Source organism: Heliconius melpomene, chromosome 6 (assembly GCF_056956725.1).
Source record: "Heliconius melpomene rosina isolate 202511_hmr_F chromosome 6, ASM5695672v1, whole genome shotgun sequence".
NCBI lineage: Eukaryota > Metazoa > Arthropoda > Insecta > Lepidoptera > Nymphalidae > Heliconius > Heliconius melpomene.
Window position 1 is genome coordinate 5,493,827 of NC_140394.1, and position 19,915 is coordinate 5,513,741.

The 19,915-nt window shown below is 32.5% G+C and overlaps 4 protein-coding genes across 4 annotated transcripts; 2 read left to right on the top strand and 2 right to left on the bottom strand.

Moving 5' to 3' along the window:
• Nucleotides 1-455: 455 nt before the first annotated feature.
• On the top strand, nt 456-2,902 carry LOC146538185 (uncharacterized). Its single transcript, XM_085186827.1, has 4 exons — nt 456-612; nt 846-935; nt 1,493-1,540; nt 1,641-2,902. The coding sequence occupies exons 1-4, from the start codon at nt 555-557 to the stop codon at nt 2,840-2,842; spliced, it is 1,398 nt and encodes a 465-aa protein (XP_085042953.1). The 5' UTR covers nt 456-554; the 3' UTR covers nt 2,843-2,902.
• Srp19 (signal recognition particle 19) lies at nt 2,891-4,662 on the bottom strand. Its single transcript, XM_085186828.1, has 4 exons — nt 4,501-4,662; nt 4,224-4,401; nt 3,814-3,953; nt 2,891-3,023 (listed from the first exon to the last, which is right to left on the bottom strand). The coding sequence occupies exons 1-4, from the start codon at nt 4,551-4,553 to the stop codon at nt 2,951-2,953; spliced, it is 444 nt and encodes a 147-aa protein (XP_085042954.1). The 5' UTR covers nt 4,554-4,662; the 3' UTR covers nt 2,891-2,950.
• A 650-nt stretch (nt 4,663-5,312) lies between these two features.
• On the top strand, nt 5,313-6,403 carry wuho (tRNA (guanine-N(7)-)-methyltransferase non-catalytic subunit wuho). The gene is made up of 2 exons (XM_085187486.1): nt 5,313-6,065; nt 6,268-6,403. Exons 1-2 carry the CDS (start codon nt 5,465-5,467, stop codon nt 6,270-6,272), a joined length of 606 nt encoding a protein of 201 aa, XP_085043612.1. The 5' UTR covers nt 5,313-5,464; the 3' UTR covers nt 6,273-6,403.
• Nucleotides 6,404-6,852: 449 nt separating this feature from the next.
• Nucleotides 6,853-19,306, bottom strand: LOC146538188 (uncharacterized). Its single transcript, XM_085187484.1, has 14 exons — nt 18,883-19,306; nt 18,402-18,606; nt 18,069-18,265; nt 17,267-17,513; nt 16,729-16,903; nt 14,576-14,715; nt 13,421-13,946; nt 12,869-13,056; nt 12,205-12,485; nt 10,110-12,087; nt 9,404-9,651; nt 8,841-8,937; nt 8,246-8,415; nt 6,853-7,928 (listed from the first exon to the last, which is right to left on the bottom strand). The coding sequence occupies exons 1-14, from the start codon at nt 19,008-19,010 to the stop codon at nt 7,754-7,756; spliced, it is 4,755 nt and encodes a 1,584-aa protein (XP_085043610.1). The 5' UTR covers nt 19,011-19,306; the 3' UTR covers nt 6,853-7,753.
• Between the last annotated feature and the right edge of the window lie 609 nt (nt 19,307-19,915).

Genomic DNA, 19,915 nt, shown 5'->3' on the forward strand with positions numbered 1-19,915 from the left:
TGTTTAAAAAACAACATATACACGAACACATGACTGTAACGCGACGGTTGTGGGTTCGATCCCCATTCGACGGAATTAATTATTTATTTACATTTATATTTTTATTTCTTCGCTCTGGTGTCGAGGCAAAGCTTGGCGTTGAGTTCTGCCACTCACCACAGACACAAAGTCTCAGAAAGAACAGAGTGTCTTAACACTACGTTCCTTCAGCCTACCGTGCAGTGTGCGGGATACAGCGTGAAGATGATTTTTTTAACGTCCGAAGGAATGGAGATATTTAATTAATTCTAAAAATATTATTCATATATTAGGGAAGTTATGCTATACATTTAACAATGTATAAAAATATTGAATACGCTTGCAAAATGTAAACAAATCTGCAAAAACCTACTTGTGTTATTATTAAGAATTTGAACGTGCTCAAGATTTGCAATGTAATCATATATCGGTGTACGCACGTGAATATTATAAAAACAATTCACTAAATGAAATCACTTTTACCAGTTAAGTTTTAAGAAATAGTAAACCAGTAATAACTTTTAAAATGGTAGAAAATGGAAATTAGAATATTTTTATTTTATTTTTACATTAGTTTTGTTTTTACAATAACAGGTATGTTTTTATTAATTTCTAGTAATAATTGTTTTATTTGTTAAAATATTTTTTAAAGATACAGAGAATATTAAGAATACAAATATATTCTAAAGTTTAATCTCGCGTAGCTACCACACAGATGAGGCAAGCAAATAGCGTCCTTTCCACACCTGGACTATAGCAACTTCAAGTGATTAATTTCAAAATTCCTAGATAATATTGAACTGCAATTGAACTCGTTAATTTTACAGGTAACGAGGCGAAGTCTTTTTCGCTCAACAACATCGTTGAGGGAGAACGACAAGCAAAAAGACCGACATCTGAAGTCTCCGCAATATCAGGTAACTAAAAATTTTTATATAATGAATAAGTACTTATAAATCGGCCGTCGTGGCGCTGAGGCACAAATGTGTGATTGTAACGCTACGGTTGTCTATCGATCCCCATTCGAAGGAATGATTTATTATTTATCTATATTTTCATTTCCTCGCCTTGGAACCAAGACCCGTCGATGAGCCGCCCCATTCAACACGCAATGCTTCTAAAAATTGGACGGAAAGTGAGGTACGGAGTGTCTTAGCACTAGGTTCCCTCTGCCTACACTGCTGTGTGTGGGATCCATTGTAAAGCTGATTTTTTTTAAAATCAATCAAAATATTTCGTTTAAAGTTCGATTTATTAATAAATACCTAATAATGATTACACATAATGTTAGAATTACAGAATCTGCTAATCTCCCGTTCTGTTCGAATTCGAATTAGGCAATGATTTTTTTTTAAAAAGAACCATCCCTCCCGAATATGGTTAACGAGGCACAACTTTTACGCCTTTACGTTCAGACGCTATTCCATTGCATCACAATAGCCTAAATCATTTATAATACTTATTATATTTCCAGGTCGCCTAGCTGATGAAAGTTTAGCGCCTACTAAAAGTTATGAACCAGGTACATTTCAATGACGGTTTAAAAATTAAAATATTTAACAGTTATCTTATTGAATTTACGCAAAAATACTTTATTGCAATTAACAATCCATTATTTACAGACAATAACTTCCAAAACAGGAAAACGTCGTCGCTGAAATACAGAAAAACTTTTCAAATTAAATCACCTTCAAAACCAAAAAAATTTAAGCACTTACAAAGACCTCGTAACAAGCGTAAAAATTTAACTACAAAAAGAGAAGTTCGTCACAATGAAAGTTTCAATAAAAAATATATTCCCCTTCTTAGAAATATCGGGATGCTTTTTGACAATATTCTTAGTTCAGATTCTGGGGAAGAATACGACTCAGGGAAAAATAAATATAAGAGAACCCCTATTAATTCCGACGATGACGACGTTGTATGCACCTGCATCAGTAAATCCGAATCAAAAGACAGATCTAAGTCGATTCAAAAGACATCTTCCACGGCTTCCACCACTGAGATCCAGACCGAAGCTGTCACCTCTATCATTACTGCCACCACGCCGGCCTATAATACTCCCGATGATCACATCAGCAGTGTCGGATGGAATAAGAACATATCCATATTACCTACAAGAAATCCCGTTGGCCTTCGGAGAAACAATTATAGATTCCGTGAAAGAAGCAGCCCCGCACCTGACAGAGGCATTTCGAGACATCTCTCCGGGAATCAGGGAGATAATGAACATTATACCATTAGAAGAGAAAAATACTCCCATGCAGAGTATAATGAACAAGATACCAACAGTCATACACGAGACGATGCAAGTAGTGATGGATCCGGAGACAGACACGGAACCCGTTCCAGAAATAAAGAGGTTGATAGAGGGACCGAGAAAAGCTCATACTCTGAAGAACATCTACTCAAGACAAATGAAACCTTTGAAAATGATACAAGAAACCTTCCAGAACACGAAGGAAAAACTCAATTCGAAATTCGAAGAAACAAAACAAAAAGCGCAGTACTTTTACCACGATTTAGTGAACGACTACGAGGATCTAAGCCCGAAAAGAAAAATCCATCACTACGAACCGCCGAAACTAATGAAGAAGACGTCGAAGTCTATTACGCCGGTGATAAACGATTCACTGTCAGAGATGGCACAGTGGCCTCGGAAAATCAAGAAATTAGTAGAACAGATAAAACAGTAAATCTAAGAAATTTACCAAATTCCACATTTCCCGGAAAATTAGTCATGATATTTGATGGATATAGTGTGGCAAGAGATGTTAATGGAGAAAATAAACTATCTGAAAAAGCCATTCATATTCACTCATAAATTCATAAATATGTACAGTGAAATAAAATTAGACATAATAATAAACACTTAACAAATTAATATTTTTATTTTGTAAATACTTTAAGTATAAAATTAAAAATAAAGAATTTATCGCCTTCCTTTTTTCCCTTTACTCTTATTGCTGCCTTGTTGCACAGCTTGAGGCTGTTGATCTGCAGGTCTGCAAAATAATAATTATTATTATACTTCAATAATAAAACAAATAACCTCATGAAAAACAGTACAGATTTTACTTAATTTCATTTAGCTTTGTTTTATTTTACATATACCATACCAATGCATGCAGGGAGAACCTAGAGTCATGGCACTGTTTCCTATTTTACCCTCAAAGGGATGTGAAGACTGCACTGGCTTTAAAAAAATTGTCTTTACCATGATTACATTGCTTTTCATCCAGAGTTGCGACCACTATTTTTTGTCCTTAAATGTAAGGAACTTAAAGGGAGTCTTACATGATTAACCCTTAAGAAAAAAGTATATATTCTGAGTATTTATTGGAGATTTATGGAACATTTTCAGATGTTGCAAATAGAAAAAAAAGTTTGTCTTTCAGTGCACTTTTATATACCACCACATATTAGCTTTCATATCAATTCAATTTTGTCATAGACAACTAAAAAAAGTAGAACATCTGAAAATAAAATAAATAAAAACCATGATGACAAGTTACAGAGTTACATAGGAGCACCCTCAAAGAATAAACTCTTATATTCCTACAACTCCGAAAAATATAAGTATATAAGAGCTTATGGATAGTTACATTCAGTGCAAATTATATGAAGATATTTTTAAAAGATACAAAAAATAAATGAACTTCAAATTTGTAAGCTCTATGTTTCTTAACATAAGAGTTAGGAAAAAGGGAGCAGAGCATACCAGATTTTAGAACCCAGTGCAGTCTTCATGTGCTTGTCCTTCTAGAACCTTTAACAATTCTATTTTTAACAAACCTATTTTGTCGGCTTTTCAATTTTGGTATTGACTCTGCAATGAATTTCATAACAGATTCTCTTGTTGCATATTCTGGTTTAATTGGAGTTCCATCATCATTTTTTATCTCTACACGAATGCGGCCTCTATGCAACATTTCCTGAAATAATATTAAAGTTATTTAATTTTTTTAAGCTGCATATATTGATAAGATATTTAGACTTTTATCTAACACTAGATAAATAAAATTTATACTGGTGCATTGTGTTCCAAGCAAACTACTAATACTATAAGACTATTGAATATAAGACTATATTATTATATACTATAATGTAGACTGGTTTTGTTTATTTATCATAGCTCTATAATTATACTTTTAACTGTACAATAGATAAAGTGCCAAGAACATTTTTAAATCTTTAAAATTTACTTTGCTACGCTCACGAGGGTAGAGCTTATTCTCAACACCAATGCGCAATCCAGTGCCAAACAGAACATCTCTTATCTCTTGATGAGTAGGATTTTCAACACAATTATTCTTCGGAAGTCTGCGTCCTTGGGCAAGTGTTTTCTTACTATTCAAATATGCTGGATATATGCAGATCCATCTGAAATGTGGTAATAACGAGAATTACATATAAAAAATACTAAACATTTTTATCGATATTCTAAATGAATTATGTTAGGTATATATATATATGTTGTACCTCTCCACATCTGTATGTTTTTTGTCTGGATTCCACGAGGATATCATAGCCATGGCTAGGTACGTGTAGTTTTATTAATTATTTCACAAATTCTAGATGGTAAGTATGTAGCACCTATGCAAAAGTTATTTCCTTGCCATTTGACAATTGACATAAACCTGATGACATATACCAAATTTCTTGTCAGTTTAACTAAAGAATTGACAGTATTAACATTTAGAAATTGTAATATTTTGTTTACTGAGGTGTACAGAAACATCTTTAGATTAAGTTATTTTTTTAAAATGCTCCCGATTTTAAATTTATAACAAATTTTATTGAACTATGAGTTTATACTAATTTTTCATTTACTTATTTATTTCAGTTTAAATGGCCGCTCTGGGGTCAGTAAGCCAGATTTTCATTATTTCGTAAATCCTGAAAGTTTCTATGCACATACACCTAACACCGTTGACTAAAAATGAATATGGATCTCGGGTGGTGATGATTTCGGCAGTTATTAGGTAACCAGGATGCAACAAATAGTAACTTTCGTTAAATTATAAGGCAATTTTTTATTGTTTCTTAGCAATAAATCTATAACTCGGCACATCTGTTCTTTAACATGTAAAAAATATTTTTGTTTAGGTTCATTGTCCATTTTTTGTGTATAATTCAGTCTATGCTTTTTATAAAACGGAAAATTTTATTGGCTAATATTATATATTTATGTGTTAACTGTACTATGTGTATTGTAAACACGTGTTTTTATTTTTTTTTAATATTGAAATGATAGTGTTAAACGATTCATTTTTGACAAGTAGAGAGCAAATGTATTCTGTGGTAGAGAGATGCTAAATTCCAATTACAAATTATGTCATGTTGTAGTTGTATTTTAAGGTTATAGCGAACGGTATATTTTTGAAATAAACATTTGTAAGGTCAAAATATTAATCTATTTACGTAAAATTATGTATTTATAATCATGACGGTAATGGTAGTAAGCGACAATATCATAGCTGTTTGTAAGGGACAATTTATTGACTATTTTGACTATTCAACGCATAAAACTCTTGAGCTAAAGTTAAGCACCGCAACCGAAGAACCAGATTTTATATGTGATATTGCTATATCTCATGACAAAAAATTGTTAGCAGTGTTGTTGACATCTTCAAAAAGATTAATTATATATGAATTGCCTCTTTTAAAGAATGTACAAAGTTTTGTATTGCCAAGAAGCGCTAGTAAGATAAGATTTGGTGTAAACGATAGTCAAATATTCGTAGCAGACAAAACTGGCGACGTGCTTACTTATGACATATTTAAAGAAGATAAAGGCACGAAAATTTTAGGCCATTTGAGTTTGTTACTAAATGTATTGCAAACTCATGATGCCAAATATATAATAACATGTGATAGAGACGAGAAAATCAGAGTATCATGTTATCCAAATACATACAATATTCAAACATACTGCATGGGACACAAGGAATTTGTAAACCATATCGCACAGATCCCACATGCTTCTGGATTTTTATTGAGTACCTCTGGAGATGGAACTGTGAAAATTTGGAACTATACCAATGGTAAACTTTTGTATACTATCAATACTTATACTGATGTAAAGAATAATGAAGAATTGAAGCAAGAATTCAGTACATTCATGGATACTGATAATGTAGAAATCAATAGCTTACCTATTGTGGATTGTACTATTACTCAATTTGATGAAACCTCCAGTTTTCTAAGTATAACAGTGTATTCTTACAAAAAAATATTAATTTACAGATTAAAAAATATAAATGAACAGTTTACCCACAAGATTATCGGAGAACTTTCTTTAGAAAACTTCCCAGCTGGTATACAATTCCATAAATTATCATTATTTGTTTATGACAAGATAAGTTCTGAGGTGTCAGAATATACTATGTCATATGAACATGATTTTTTTTCTATTGATTTTATCAAGACAATACCAGTATTTGAAAATCAAACCATCAGTACCGATATGAATATAGACAGTAACACAATTAAGGTCTTATTTAAAAGAAAATATGACAATGTACAAGAATATAAAGAACGAAAAAAGTTAAGGTTAGAAAAGAAAGATTAAAAAAACTGAAAAATAAAAAATATTTTTATTTCACTTGCCTTTATACTTGTACAAGTTTTACTGTACTTGTACACTTTATTAAGAATATCCTATTTGTAGCTCAGGTTCAATCACTTCTGACATCTTAAATTAAAATTCCTTTTAAGAAAACTACTTTTAACTATTTTTTAACTTCAAATTTTTTTTCAGTATATATCAGGGAATATAGTTATAAGATGTCCTCTACTTTATTTTTAACAAATGTTATTTAAAGAAACACATTTCTGTGAATACTATTTTTATTGATTTTTAAAAATAAAAAGGTGGGTGTTTTTTAAAAAGGAGAACATTAAAAATATCTTAGGGTACATATCCACATAGGACCAAGTTAGGTTGAAAATAAGTACCTCATTATGAGAATTGGTCAAAATACCAATACCTGCACGTTTTAAAATTCATTATATTTGGACTCTGTACTTTCTTGAAAATGAAATGTATTATTTACATGATTCTTAATTTAAAATGCTTATATAAACTAATCAGCTATTATAATCAATTATAAGAATATTACATATGAAAATGAATAGTGCAGCACCTGACTCTAAAGTAATGGATGTGGGTTCAATTCCCTTTAGGAGGCATGTATTTTTTCTCTCTTTCATTGTTTTGGTGAGAAGAAAAAGCGAGACGTTAAGATCCGCCATACAACACGCTATGTCCCAAAAATTGGACAAAAAGTGTCAGACAAAGTGCCTTAACACCTACATTCCCTCTGCCTACCCTGCTAAATGCTAAATAAAAAACAAAAACATTTATAACCAGGTAATTATTAATTCTTTATTACAGTTGAACAAAAAAAAACATATGAAGTGCAGGTCTTATATGTTGTACAAAAATAAATGAAACCTAAGTGAAGTTTCAACATTAAGCTAACAAGATAATAATGCTAAGCCATATTTCATATTTAAACTAACAAAAAAGCTAAATTACATATCACATTTTTAATTAAACACAACAAGATAACCTTAGTGATATTCAATAGGTGGAGTTTTTTTTAACCTGATAGAAGATTTTAAGTTCATTCAATTTAAATATTATCAATACAAACATATTTATTTTTACATTCACAATAATATCTAAATGCATTAAATACAGCTGTGTCTTTAGTTTTATGTATTTAGTTTACTTAAATTTAAGCACATTAGCAAAATTACGGAGCTGAGAGCCGAGATTATCCATGTCACTGAGGACGCTGTCCACATCATTTTTGAGATCCATGAGGTCCGGCAGATTATTGCAATCGGGGACATTTAATAAAGTTGTGAATATTTTGTCCCATAGTGTATTTTTCATGTACCTGAAATTTAATAAATGTTTATTTATAATAAAAGCTGTATAATTCCAAATGAAAACTGTTCAAAAACAATTTGGTTTGGTCAATTACATGGGTAAAATAATTAATAGAAAATGTATTTTTGTAATGTATCACACTGTAGCCAGAAGGAACTAATGTTAAAATAACATTTGAGACCAGAGCAAGGAAATGAGAATAATACTTTCGCCTTTTTGGAAATCAAACCCACAACCATTGCTGGTGAATTATTTTTTTATTGTACATCCAAGAAAACACTCAAATTTATAGATTTTAACCAATAAATTATGAAAAATGATTACCTTGGCAGTTTTTTATCTATATTCCAATGTCCTAAACGATTAACAACTTTCATATAGTTTCCCATCAAAATAACGTATATTGTACCAGCAAGGCAATATAAATCTGTCTGGTAAGTCCAAGGCTTGCCTTCCCTCATTTCTGTACAAGTAAAACCTTCTGTAGCAATTAACTGAAAATAATCAACAAATTATATTATCGCATTACATATCTTTATTTGCACTATGGTGAAAAAAAAAAACAAGATTTCTACAGTGAATTGAAACAGTGAGTAGGCAAAGGGAACCTAGTGTTATGCTAAAGTCAATAAATATGATACAGAATCATATTTATTGACTTCCCACTTTCCGTCCAAATTTTTAAGACACAGCAGGCTGAGTGGTGTAACTCAATACCACACTTAAATCTTGTTATTAAACCTCCTCCGAGATTAAATCAAACCCACAACTGTTAGGCTTACAGTCATATCCTTGTATCGCTGCGCCACGACGACTTCATATTTCTTATAATCATATATTTATTTCAAAATATATTTTAATATTTCAAACATTAAATTGACCTAGTATGTATATTTATATAATTATGACATATACATACTTCTCTAAAAGAGGTTCTTTCTGGGAATAATGACATATCTATTGCACATCCTAAGTCAATCAATTGTAAAGATGGTGTCCTCCATTCTTGTGTTGGTCTACAAAAAAAACGTTATAAAAAGATTAGGTTCAACACAATATGTTGACGAATTTTTGACATGCTCTTTTTCTTTTCGTAATTTCAAAATCTAGAGTAAGAAAATGTTTTCAACTTGCCCTCCCATTTTAGCGACATTGCACTTTGAATGGCGAAACTGAATGTTTACGATTTGTTCTACTAGAGTAGGGATAAGAAAAAAATGGAAATTCATATTTTGTATTGCTTACTAGAAAAAGAAGATTAAAATAATTGAAATTCATTTCTTTTACTTGTGGGTTCAATAATCCACTTAGGATTTTAAATCCACAACTTACATCACAGTGATGAAATGAAAATATTAAATATTTCATTTTCTCGAATGGAATCGAACCTACAACCTATCGCATTTACAGCCACACGTTTGTGCCTCTGCGCCACAACTGGCCTCGCACTAAAAGTTTATAACAATCATAATTCATACTTACATTTTCATTAATAAAAAGTTATCAGGCTTTATATCTGCGTGAATAATTTGCGCCTTATGCAAGTAATGTATTATGGAAAGCATCTCAGACGTCAACAATATAACAATACACTCGTTTATGCACTTCGACGTGGCTATTCTAACTTTATTGGCGACGTCCAACAGTGATCCGTAACGTGAGTATTCCGATACAAATAAGCTTGCGTTCTCACCGAGGAAGGCTGTTGTTATGTCCATGTATCCTGGAAGCTGTATAAAAAAATATGGTCATGTCATAAAATTACAATTTTTTATTTTTTTTAGCTTCACACTGTATCCCACCCACAGTGCTAACAGGCCAATACTGGAAATCTAGTGTTAAGATGTTCAGACACTCCATTTCCCATTTTTCGCCGAATTCTTGAGGCATTGTATATTTAGAGGCGAGACTCGCATTAAATATTTCATTCTCCTGAGTGGAATCGAACCCACAAGTATTACAGTCGCACGCTAGGTGTCTACGCCACGACAGCCTTAAACGAGTATTTGAACAAGTAAAAATCTTTTCAATTTTCAAAGATAAAAGCAACAACTGCAACCTTTCGCAGTTCTTGCTTTTGATAGTTTTACAGTTGTATTTTTAAAAAAATCTATTTTTTAGAATAATTATGTAATGGCAGGTTAATATCCTATATTATGTAAAAGAACAAATTATTATGTAATATTACCATGAATGGATCCTTAATTCGAGCTTTTATCTCTTGACAGATATAGAACTCCCAAGGACGACTCGGTTTTTGATATTTAACAGCGACCGACTTGTTACTATGAAGATCTAAACATAAAAATACTGCTCCATAATTTCCTTTGCCCAACTGTTTCTCAATAGAAAATTTAGTGTTTCCAACACTCATAACCGTGGCTACTTGCAATTTTGGTATAGACCTCACTTCGATGTAACCGTCAGCGTGCGTCTTATTGGGGAACTTGACGTATTCTAATAGGGAAGCTAACATCTTTTTATTAAATGGATCAATTACTTTCGGGAAATCAATGTCGGCGGGTCTCGGTATGTCACTGGTTTCCACTAATGATATAGAATGGGATGATTTAAAGTTGGCGCATTCCATGGAGTTTTCGCTGTCGACATCCATCCCGTAACCATCTGATTGAAAGTCTGACTGCCGTGAGTATACAGATGAGATCCTGCTTTCTTTACCCACGGAGTCCCTGCTATCCTCAGATTGTATATCAGCTCTATGTTCGAAATCTAATTGCCTCTTAGAAATATCCTTATGTTTTTCTATAGAATGAGAAATTTTAGCTGATTGTATGGGCGTAGCGGTCTGCGCAGTCATGCCGTCCTTACTGTCAGTGTCGGAGAGACCAGAGGATGGTGGAACCTGCGCCTGCTCAGGACTCGAGACATATAAATTTTTATGCATTTTTTGAGATATGCTAGGGCTGTTAGTAAACTTGGGTGTATTAGCGTTATCTTTGGGTTCGTTTCTATTCGATATAAAATTGAGGAATTGATTGGAAAAACCTATATCTGGAGATTTTTGCCCAACTTTAATGTTCGGTTGGTCGTGTCTTACGTTCCTCAACACTGAGCTATTAGGACTCTTATGTTGTGGTCTCTGTGTGTTGGAAACAGTCGTTGTACTTTTATCAGCTTCGATACGTTCTTGACTTTTCATGGAAGTATCAGTGTCCTGTCTTGCGGTAGTGTCAGAGTATGCGTTTTGCACCACATTGGCATCGTGGATAGAATTATTACGGAAATTATTATTAGGTTGAGGACTCTGATAGATTTGAAATTGTTGGTTGTTAGATACGTTTTGTTGATTTCCGTATACTTGATTGTTTTCGACTTTAAGAGGTTGCCTGTAAGGACTGTGGACGTTATAATTTGTACTACTCGTATTTTGATTTGGGTTCGAATATATATGTTGTGGATTACTGTACTGATTTGGTATATTATGATAATTTTGCTGACTGTATTGTGAGCTCTGAGAAGCCACTTGACTAGTCCGTTGATAATACATGGAGTTTTGGTACTGAGTTTGATGCGGGGGACTTTGGAAGACGGCTGCCTGATGTTGATTGGCATACCCATGTCGTTCTGTTTGGTTGTAATGAAACTCTGGTCTAACATAGCTTTGTTGAGGACTAACCATCGAGTGTCCAGGGCTTGATACAGGTGGTTGATGATAAACTATTTGGTTAGAATATGTAGGACTTTGAAAGCCGGATGGAACAGAGCTGATTTCATGAGAAGGTGGTACATTTTGTTGGGGATTGTGATATGGATTATTTGGACTACCATAACCCTGAGACTGTTGAGCAATCAAATGGTTGTTAGGGTACCCTTGTTGATAATTATAATTTTGTTGATAATGATGCATAGGTCGTTGAGGTGAATAGCCTCCATAGCTAGTTGGTAGAGGTTTCTGATATTGATGATCATGAGATTGATAAGGCACTGAGGAAGTTATTGGCAATTTATTGTCAGTTTCTCGTTTTTGTTGAAAAGTTCTAGCAAATTGACCATTCGGTAGTCTTGCTTGAGTTGATATGGAATTCCTCTTTGAGGCAGTGTTTGGTTGATTTGGGTCATGATTATTGTACATAGAATCGTAGTTAGTAGTATACCCGGTGTAATTTGTTCTAATTGATTGCCCTGATGAGCTAGATCCTGATTTACTGGAAACAAGAATATAATGAAATTGCATTAATTTATAAAATATTTTTTTATACGTAAATGTAAAAATGTAAATGTGTCAAATAAGTTTCACATTGGATATACAAATTTAAACCTACCTATTATATTCCCTAGTAGCTTCCATAATAACGGAGAGACCTGCACCTTGATTATCAACTGTATGCTGATCTGTTTGTCTGGAACATTCATCTCTTTTAATATTTCCTTGATCAGATTCTATAACACTTTCATTTATCGTGAACTTAGGTACAGTAAACTTGTTTAATTGATCAATTGAAGGTTTCTTAAATTGCGACATATTCGGTGTACTCGCGTCTTTTATATTGAAATTGAACACCTGCGTGCAGGAAGGCTCTTCGTAATACGCTGTTTTATTGATCTGTAAATAATTTAATTTTGGTTTTTGGTAACTGAATGGGAAATGTTAATTTATGTTCTTAGAATGTAACACACCCCATAATGGCCCTATACTATTTATTTTGACGAAACTCGAAAATTGTGGATTAACTCAATTTTAGATCTAAATTATTTACTCTAACCCCAAGCTTCTCTCCATCGAGATTGGTTTATTTGAGAATTATCCGGTTTATTTATTATTATTATTATTAAACACGATTTCGGGATTATTCCGGGGACAGGAAAATTCATAAGAAATATTATCGAATTTGGCAACAATGCAAACTGAACTACATGTATATAAATAATAAATGACGGTAGTTACATGTGACTACAATTTATAACTAAAGTATATCAATTAATGACCTGTTGAGTAGGCACTGGAGCTTGGTTGTTAAATTTACTTGCATTTTCCTTATCTTCAGGAAAATTTCTTACTTCTGGTACTTCATAGGCTTTTTTACTATTAATTGCCATCGTCATTGATCTATCTTCGTGTATATCGAATTTAGGTACATCGTATTGTTGTACTGGTTGGATCATAGAAGGCTCAGCTAAAACACAAAACATATAATTTGAAAAAAATTAACATATTTTTTTGTTTCACGTTGTATACCGCATGCGGCAGAGTAGACAAAAAGAATATAGTGTTATGATATAAATAGACTACGATAGAAATTTTGGCATAAATTTATATATAGTTCACACTTCTACGGATTTTTTGTAGGGCCTTTTAGTAGTGTCTATTTGTAATTGTACGAAAACGTTAATGTATGGAACTCAATGCCTCGCGTTGTCTTAGTATCAGAGCAAGCAAATAAAAATAATTCATACCCCCGAGTGTAATTCGAACCCACATCTGTCCGCATGCGTATTTACAGCCAGAAATAGTACTGCCACAGCACAAAGGTCACTTACCATTATCATTGAAAAGATTTCTTAATTCCCATCTCGCCTCCTTTGTGTTAACAGTAACAGAATCACCCAACAAATTACTCATTAAACTTCTATTGAATTCCTCCATTAAATTATTTCTGCCATAATCATTTTTCACATTAGGCGATTGTGTTATTTGATTTTCTTTATCTACACCAATATTCTGTTTGTCATTATTTTCAGTTTTTTTAGCTGCTAGCTCGCTGACCTCCTTTGAATCGAGGTTTACTAAAACTTTAGGCTCGCCAGGCGAATGCATATTCGTTACTTTGGTAACATTTTGTAAAGTAGGCACATTCATCGGCATAAGTTGTGCCATGTGGTCCTGTTCAGTATCTAATGCACAGTTCGCTAATGTCTCTAAAGCACTACACTGTGCCAGTGTTTCATTTATATTATTAAAATTTTCTTTCACATGATCAACATTTTCAAATTTATTAATTTTTTTTACACTATATTTTCTTGCTCTTATTTCTTCTAAACTGTACTCCTTATCATTAATATATACCTAAAAAATTTAAAAAGTATTTCACATGTACAAATAAGTGTTTTAGATATATAATGTCTTTTAACGTCACGCGTTCTCCCCAAGAGGGTGGAAACAGGGAAAGAGTTTAAAGATTAAAGCACCTCCAGTCTCCTAATTTAAATTTGAAGGCTGACATTGCGTATTGAGAGGAGGAACTCTATGCCGCAATTTAATTTACTAAAGCAGGGAACCATTTATTCCCCCGAGTGTGGATGGAACCGACAACCATCGCGTTTAAGATTTAAATGAAACACAAGTCACATAGGCTTCATATTATGTACATAGCATTTTTGAACTTTGTTTCATATTAATTTTATAATTTAATATGATATACTTAAAAATATGTATGTAAATACAATATGATAGCCTTATACATTATAAAGCTGTCAAGATCCGACTGTAAACACGACGGTTGTGGATCCGATTTCCACTCAAACAAGTTTCTCTCAAGGTAACAAGACAAAGCGGCGTTAAGTTCCGCCTAAAACTAAACTCACAAATTGAGCAGAAAGCAGTGTAAATTGTGCGTAAGTGATTTATTCGGCCTACCCTGCTGTATGCGGGATACAGTGGGCGCATGAAAAAAATGTAAAACATTTTATACTCACTTGTGCCTTATTATAACAAGGTATTTTTGTAGGGTCAACAGGGTCAGGTACACATAGAGGCACATTAAGTGTTAAGTCATCCAAACAATAAGGCATATGGTTAGCAGAAAGTTTTATGTCGTCATCCACATCTTCATATGCTATATAATTATAAAAATATAGTAAGTATTATATCATAGTTACTAAACCACATAATTTGTATCTAACGACCCCTCTCGGCTTCGCCTGCTTGAGGGAAGCAAATATATTAATGTACTAATATGCATTCATTTCATGTTGTAATAACATCATCATTTTAGTTTTATACTTTTTAAGGAAAAAAGGTAACCTAAGATCACCCTGTTGTTTGTATGTCTGTCTGTCAAGACCCTTTTTATCTCAGGAACATTTGAAGATATCAGGTCGAAATTCAAACCATGTACTCAGATCTATAGCGCCATGATACTCTGATAAAAAACATATTTCTATATTTACTTAGAAAAAAATATGGCCGTTTATATCGCAAAAAAATCGTATTTCGACACTATGAAGAGAATCAAAATTCATAGGGTACTTCCGGTTGATCTACAATTACGAAATTTAGCAGTTAGCATGTACGGATAGTACTAGTGCAGGAAAAAATCTGAAAACTACACATTTGTGGTTATATCCAAAAAAATAAAAGCTTTAAACAACAAAATTATAGGTATGTACTTTTTGTGACTACAGAAAATATAAAATTTCATTAGTTCTATAAAAGGCTGCAACACATATACCTCTCTTATAAATAACTAGCGGACGCGCGCAGCTTCGTTTGCTTATATACGCCCGAGGTTATAATCAATCCTAATCCATAAATTGCAACCATAGATTGAAATATCAATCCATTTTTTGAGTTTAGCTTGCCAATAACCTATCGAAGTACTTCATTTTCATTGGCATGCAGGTTAGAGATTGGATAGATATGTCGAACAATCCAAGATTGACGTTAACTGGAGATAGGAGGCGTTAGGGGTGAATTCTAATAAACCACGAAACGTGTTCAATGAAATATTTTTAAGAGTCTAAAAGAGTCGGTGGTTTGAGAGTCGGTGGTGATTTAAAGATTTTTCCCCAAACCCAGGGGGAGAATTCTAGAAAACGACACGTGTTCAATTAAATACTTTTAAAAATCTCAATTTCAAATTTTATAAATATCGGTGCCGATTTAAAAAAAAATCCATACAAACTTTCAACCTCTATTTCACCTCTTTAGGGTTAAAACTTTTCAAAATCCCTTCTTAGTGGATGACCAGATTACGAAAGTAAACATCTGTCCAAATTTCGCGTTTCTACGCACAGCGGTTACGGCTGTGCGTGCGTCTTACCTCAGTCAGTGAGGACAAGTCCTTTTATAATTTTAACTACTCTATAAAAGCCTAATATAATTCAGGAAAAAAAAGGCCCAAAAATGAAAAAGTTATTTTTTCAAACAAAATTAATAATAAAATTATCATTTTAAAATACACACACACCTGTCAAAGCAGCAACGTCGTACACTTATATGTGCGTCACACGAAATACAGGTATGGATAAAAATCGTGAAATGAAAAAAAAAATCCTACGTCCAAACTGTTGAGGTACTTTGATTAATTTTTTTAGCTATGGGTTTCTATGGCTATATCCCATATGCAGTTTCAGTAAAAGGAGCACTGCCTCTGCCCTGTATATATAGATTAACAAGAAGGCAATTTGTGATAGTCATATTTGACCATTTTTTATAAATTAAATTAAGATTTGACTGTGATTTATATATAATAATTATTTGATTTATAAAAAAAAATATTTTCACTGTCTGTCTGTCTTTCTATATGCCTGGGCCAATCTAAAGAACAACTGAACTGGTTTTTATGGGATTTTCATTGACCAATAGAGATGGTTACGGGTTAACACTTCTATCCCGAAATTCCCACGGGATAGGTATTTACGCGGAAAAAATCGCGTTGGCCGTTCATGCATAGCCAGGTACGAAGTGAGCCAAAAGTAATATTAAATTAAGTGAAATACAGTGTTTAGAGTTCATAAAGTATATAACAAAAGGACATATATAACCATATTAAAATAACTAACTATTTCTCCTAAAGTGGGAGAAGCCGCGCAGGGGCCACTAGTATAACACATATAAAAATACTTACGAGTAAAGGGCAGAGGTAGATGTGGTACTACATTAGAGTGGACCATTTTAGTTTTAGGATTAGTCCAAATGCCAGCTTCTTTTTCATTCTCCACATTACCAGAAGCCTGTACAATTGACACTGGTCCTAGATCTTCTGTGGTAGGAAGATTATTTCTAGATGTTGATGGAGCATCCTATTTTAACAAAATACAAAAAAAAATACATGTTTGGATTCACACTTGAACACACAAATTGATTTCACAACTTTATTTTATTAAAAAAGACATTATTGGTTATTTATTCTTGTAGTGTTAAAAAATGTGGAACATTTTTGAAGATAAAGTAATATTTTTTTTTTAGTTTCACTTTTTATGCTACATACTACAAAATTTCCAACACTCAAGATCTCAAACCATGCAAATAGAGTTGCGTAACTCAACATGTGCTTTGTCTTGTTACCAGAGCTAGAAAATTTAAATAGTTCATGAGTCACACATTACAGTCCATGACAGCCTCTATAAAATATGAGAAACTTTAAATGTAACTTAACTATATACCTCATAAACATGAACCATGATATTAGAGTTCGGTAGTCTTGTATCTGAGGCTTGTCTTACTACTCCTGGCATAGTGCTCTTAAGGCTTTCTCCCACCCTCTGGACTGGTACATTTGCTATATTCCTTCTTTTAAAAGACTTCAGAGATGTTAAAGCCATTCTTGTTTCAGCTAAAGCAGAAGCAGCTTTTCTCTTTGTGGGAGAGTCATCATGTAACATTCTTTGAGCGAAGAACAATTGAAAGTTCCTAAGACAAAAATGAATATGATTTTCTTTTTATCTTCACACTGTATCGTGTGCATAGCAAGGTAGGCAGAAAAAAACTAATGTCAAAACACTCTGTTCCCAATAAGACACTTCTATTCACTATTTTCTGCAGAATCCTGAAGGCAGGTTGCTGAGCGGTGAAATTTAAAATCATCTTTGTTGTGTTACAATAGTGAGGAACTAAAACCCACATTCTGTCCCATTCTGTCCATTCAAAGTCACACACTTCTGCACCGCAACAGACTTTAAAAATTTACTTTTTGGACAGATAAATATTATTTTTCTTTAACTTTACTCTATGTGCCCTATACCTAAGACAGAATAGTCAGGGGGGACCAAATGTTAAGACATTCTGTTTCCCAATATTTGACAACATACGCTGTCACATTTTGTCTCATGTCCAGAGCCAGGAAATGAAAACAATTGATTACCCGAGTGGGTAAGGAACCCAACCTTTGTATAACAACATCCTCAAAAGAATATAATTATTAATGCACATTATCAAGTAATCACATATCATATAATCATAGCTTACATATGCGCTTGTTCCAATTCATCTAGTGGTTGTGCCTTAGCTTGTAGACCAAGCATATACACTTGATTTGCTTTTTTATAGTCTCCAGATTCTTCACAATAGCAAGCCCAAGCACGATAGAACTCTGAACACTCTATACCAATGCCTGTGTTATACAATCGTTGATAGATTTCTAGTGGGTTTGAAAGACAATCCACCTATATATCAGAAGAAAAGATTTTATCAAATATTAATAAAATATTATAAAATATAAAGTAACACATCAGTTTTTCCTATTATCAAAGTAGTATTATTATTTTATATTAATAATATTATATTCATCTAATAACTTACATATTTAATCCATAACTTCACAAGTCTCCTGTCTTGAAAATACCTTTCATCTTTCTCAAATAGCTGTAAGCAGTCCTTTACTAGTTTGTCTATATTTCCTTCATGGCCATGCTTTGGATAAGATTGTTCTACCCATTGTATGTAATTGAACCAAGGATCTAATGGGTCTGAACCCTGGTACTGTCTGATGGCAGATTCATGCTCTCTGTAAATATTTCAAATTTCTAACCTTATCAAATTTATAATGTATAGGGAACATCCTTGTTTCTAATATTTGTACAGTTATAAGTTAGATATCTTCAGAATTTATATAATATCACCCTTCGACAGAATAAAATTTAAATTTCAAGAGTTAAACAAGCAAAACAAAAGTTTAAGCAACAATATGAATGTCATATGATGAAATTGAATCAATTAATATTGTAATAGGTATATTAGATTAAAACAAATTATTAAAGATATAAATATATGTCAGTCTCACTCTTTCTGTAACTGCAGTTGCCTTTGAGCATCAACATCTGATTGAGCTTGTAGAGCTGTTCCTAATTGCACAAAATTTCTACCGCCTCTTACAGGCTGAATATTTTCTTTACTAACATCAATATCCATTGTAACACTTTGAAATATTTAAAGTATCAGTACATTACAGTGAATTTGAATATATTGCCACAAATATGTGATTCTAAATACTGATACTTGTAGAGCGACTTCACACTTTCCGATCACTTATGCACTATAAATAATTTAAGGAAGTTTTTTAAATAGATTTTGTGAACAATTTTTTTAATAATTCTATATCATATAATAACCACCAGGCCGAGTAGATAACATTCTCAAAATATTCATGTCTGTTTCAACTGAAGCACATATCCTGAATTCACTCACCATCAGTGACAAAATTCACTAGAAAGAAATTGTCTATGCTACATTTCGAATTTGAAATATCTGACCGTTACATAGTAATTATTAATTCTTAATTTATGATAACACTAAATATATGATTTTCTACTTTACTACAGTGATATTTTACTCCTTTTATTGTTATACTTAATATAAAATATATTATATTACATTACATTTGTATTTTCATTCTGCCTTCATGATTATTAAAAATATTGGATTAAAACCGTCTTATAATGTTATATATGAATTACAAAGAAAATTAGTTCAGTGACATATTTTTGGAGAACAGAGAAATTTACAATAAATAATTTTTACGCTGGTTTGTTTTGAAGATGTCGAAAAGAGTTAGTCAGGCTACCATGGACTGGTGTAATATTTATCTTATTAAAGAAATTGCATGTTCAGCAGCAGAATCTAGCCAGTTTCTTGAACCAGACATCTACCCCTTTTAAAAAAAGCATTTCAATTTTAAAAGTAACCGTACATGAGTATTTTGCAATAGCTTAAAACAATCAATCTGTAAATCCTAGAAATAACATCGAAACAAAAATAATTTCTACAAAAGTAACATTTTTAAAATAACATTCAATAAAAAAAATATTGGTGATTTT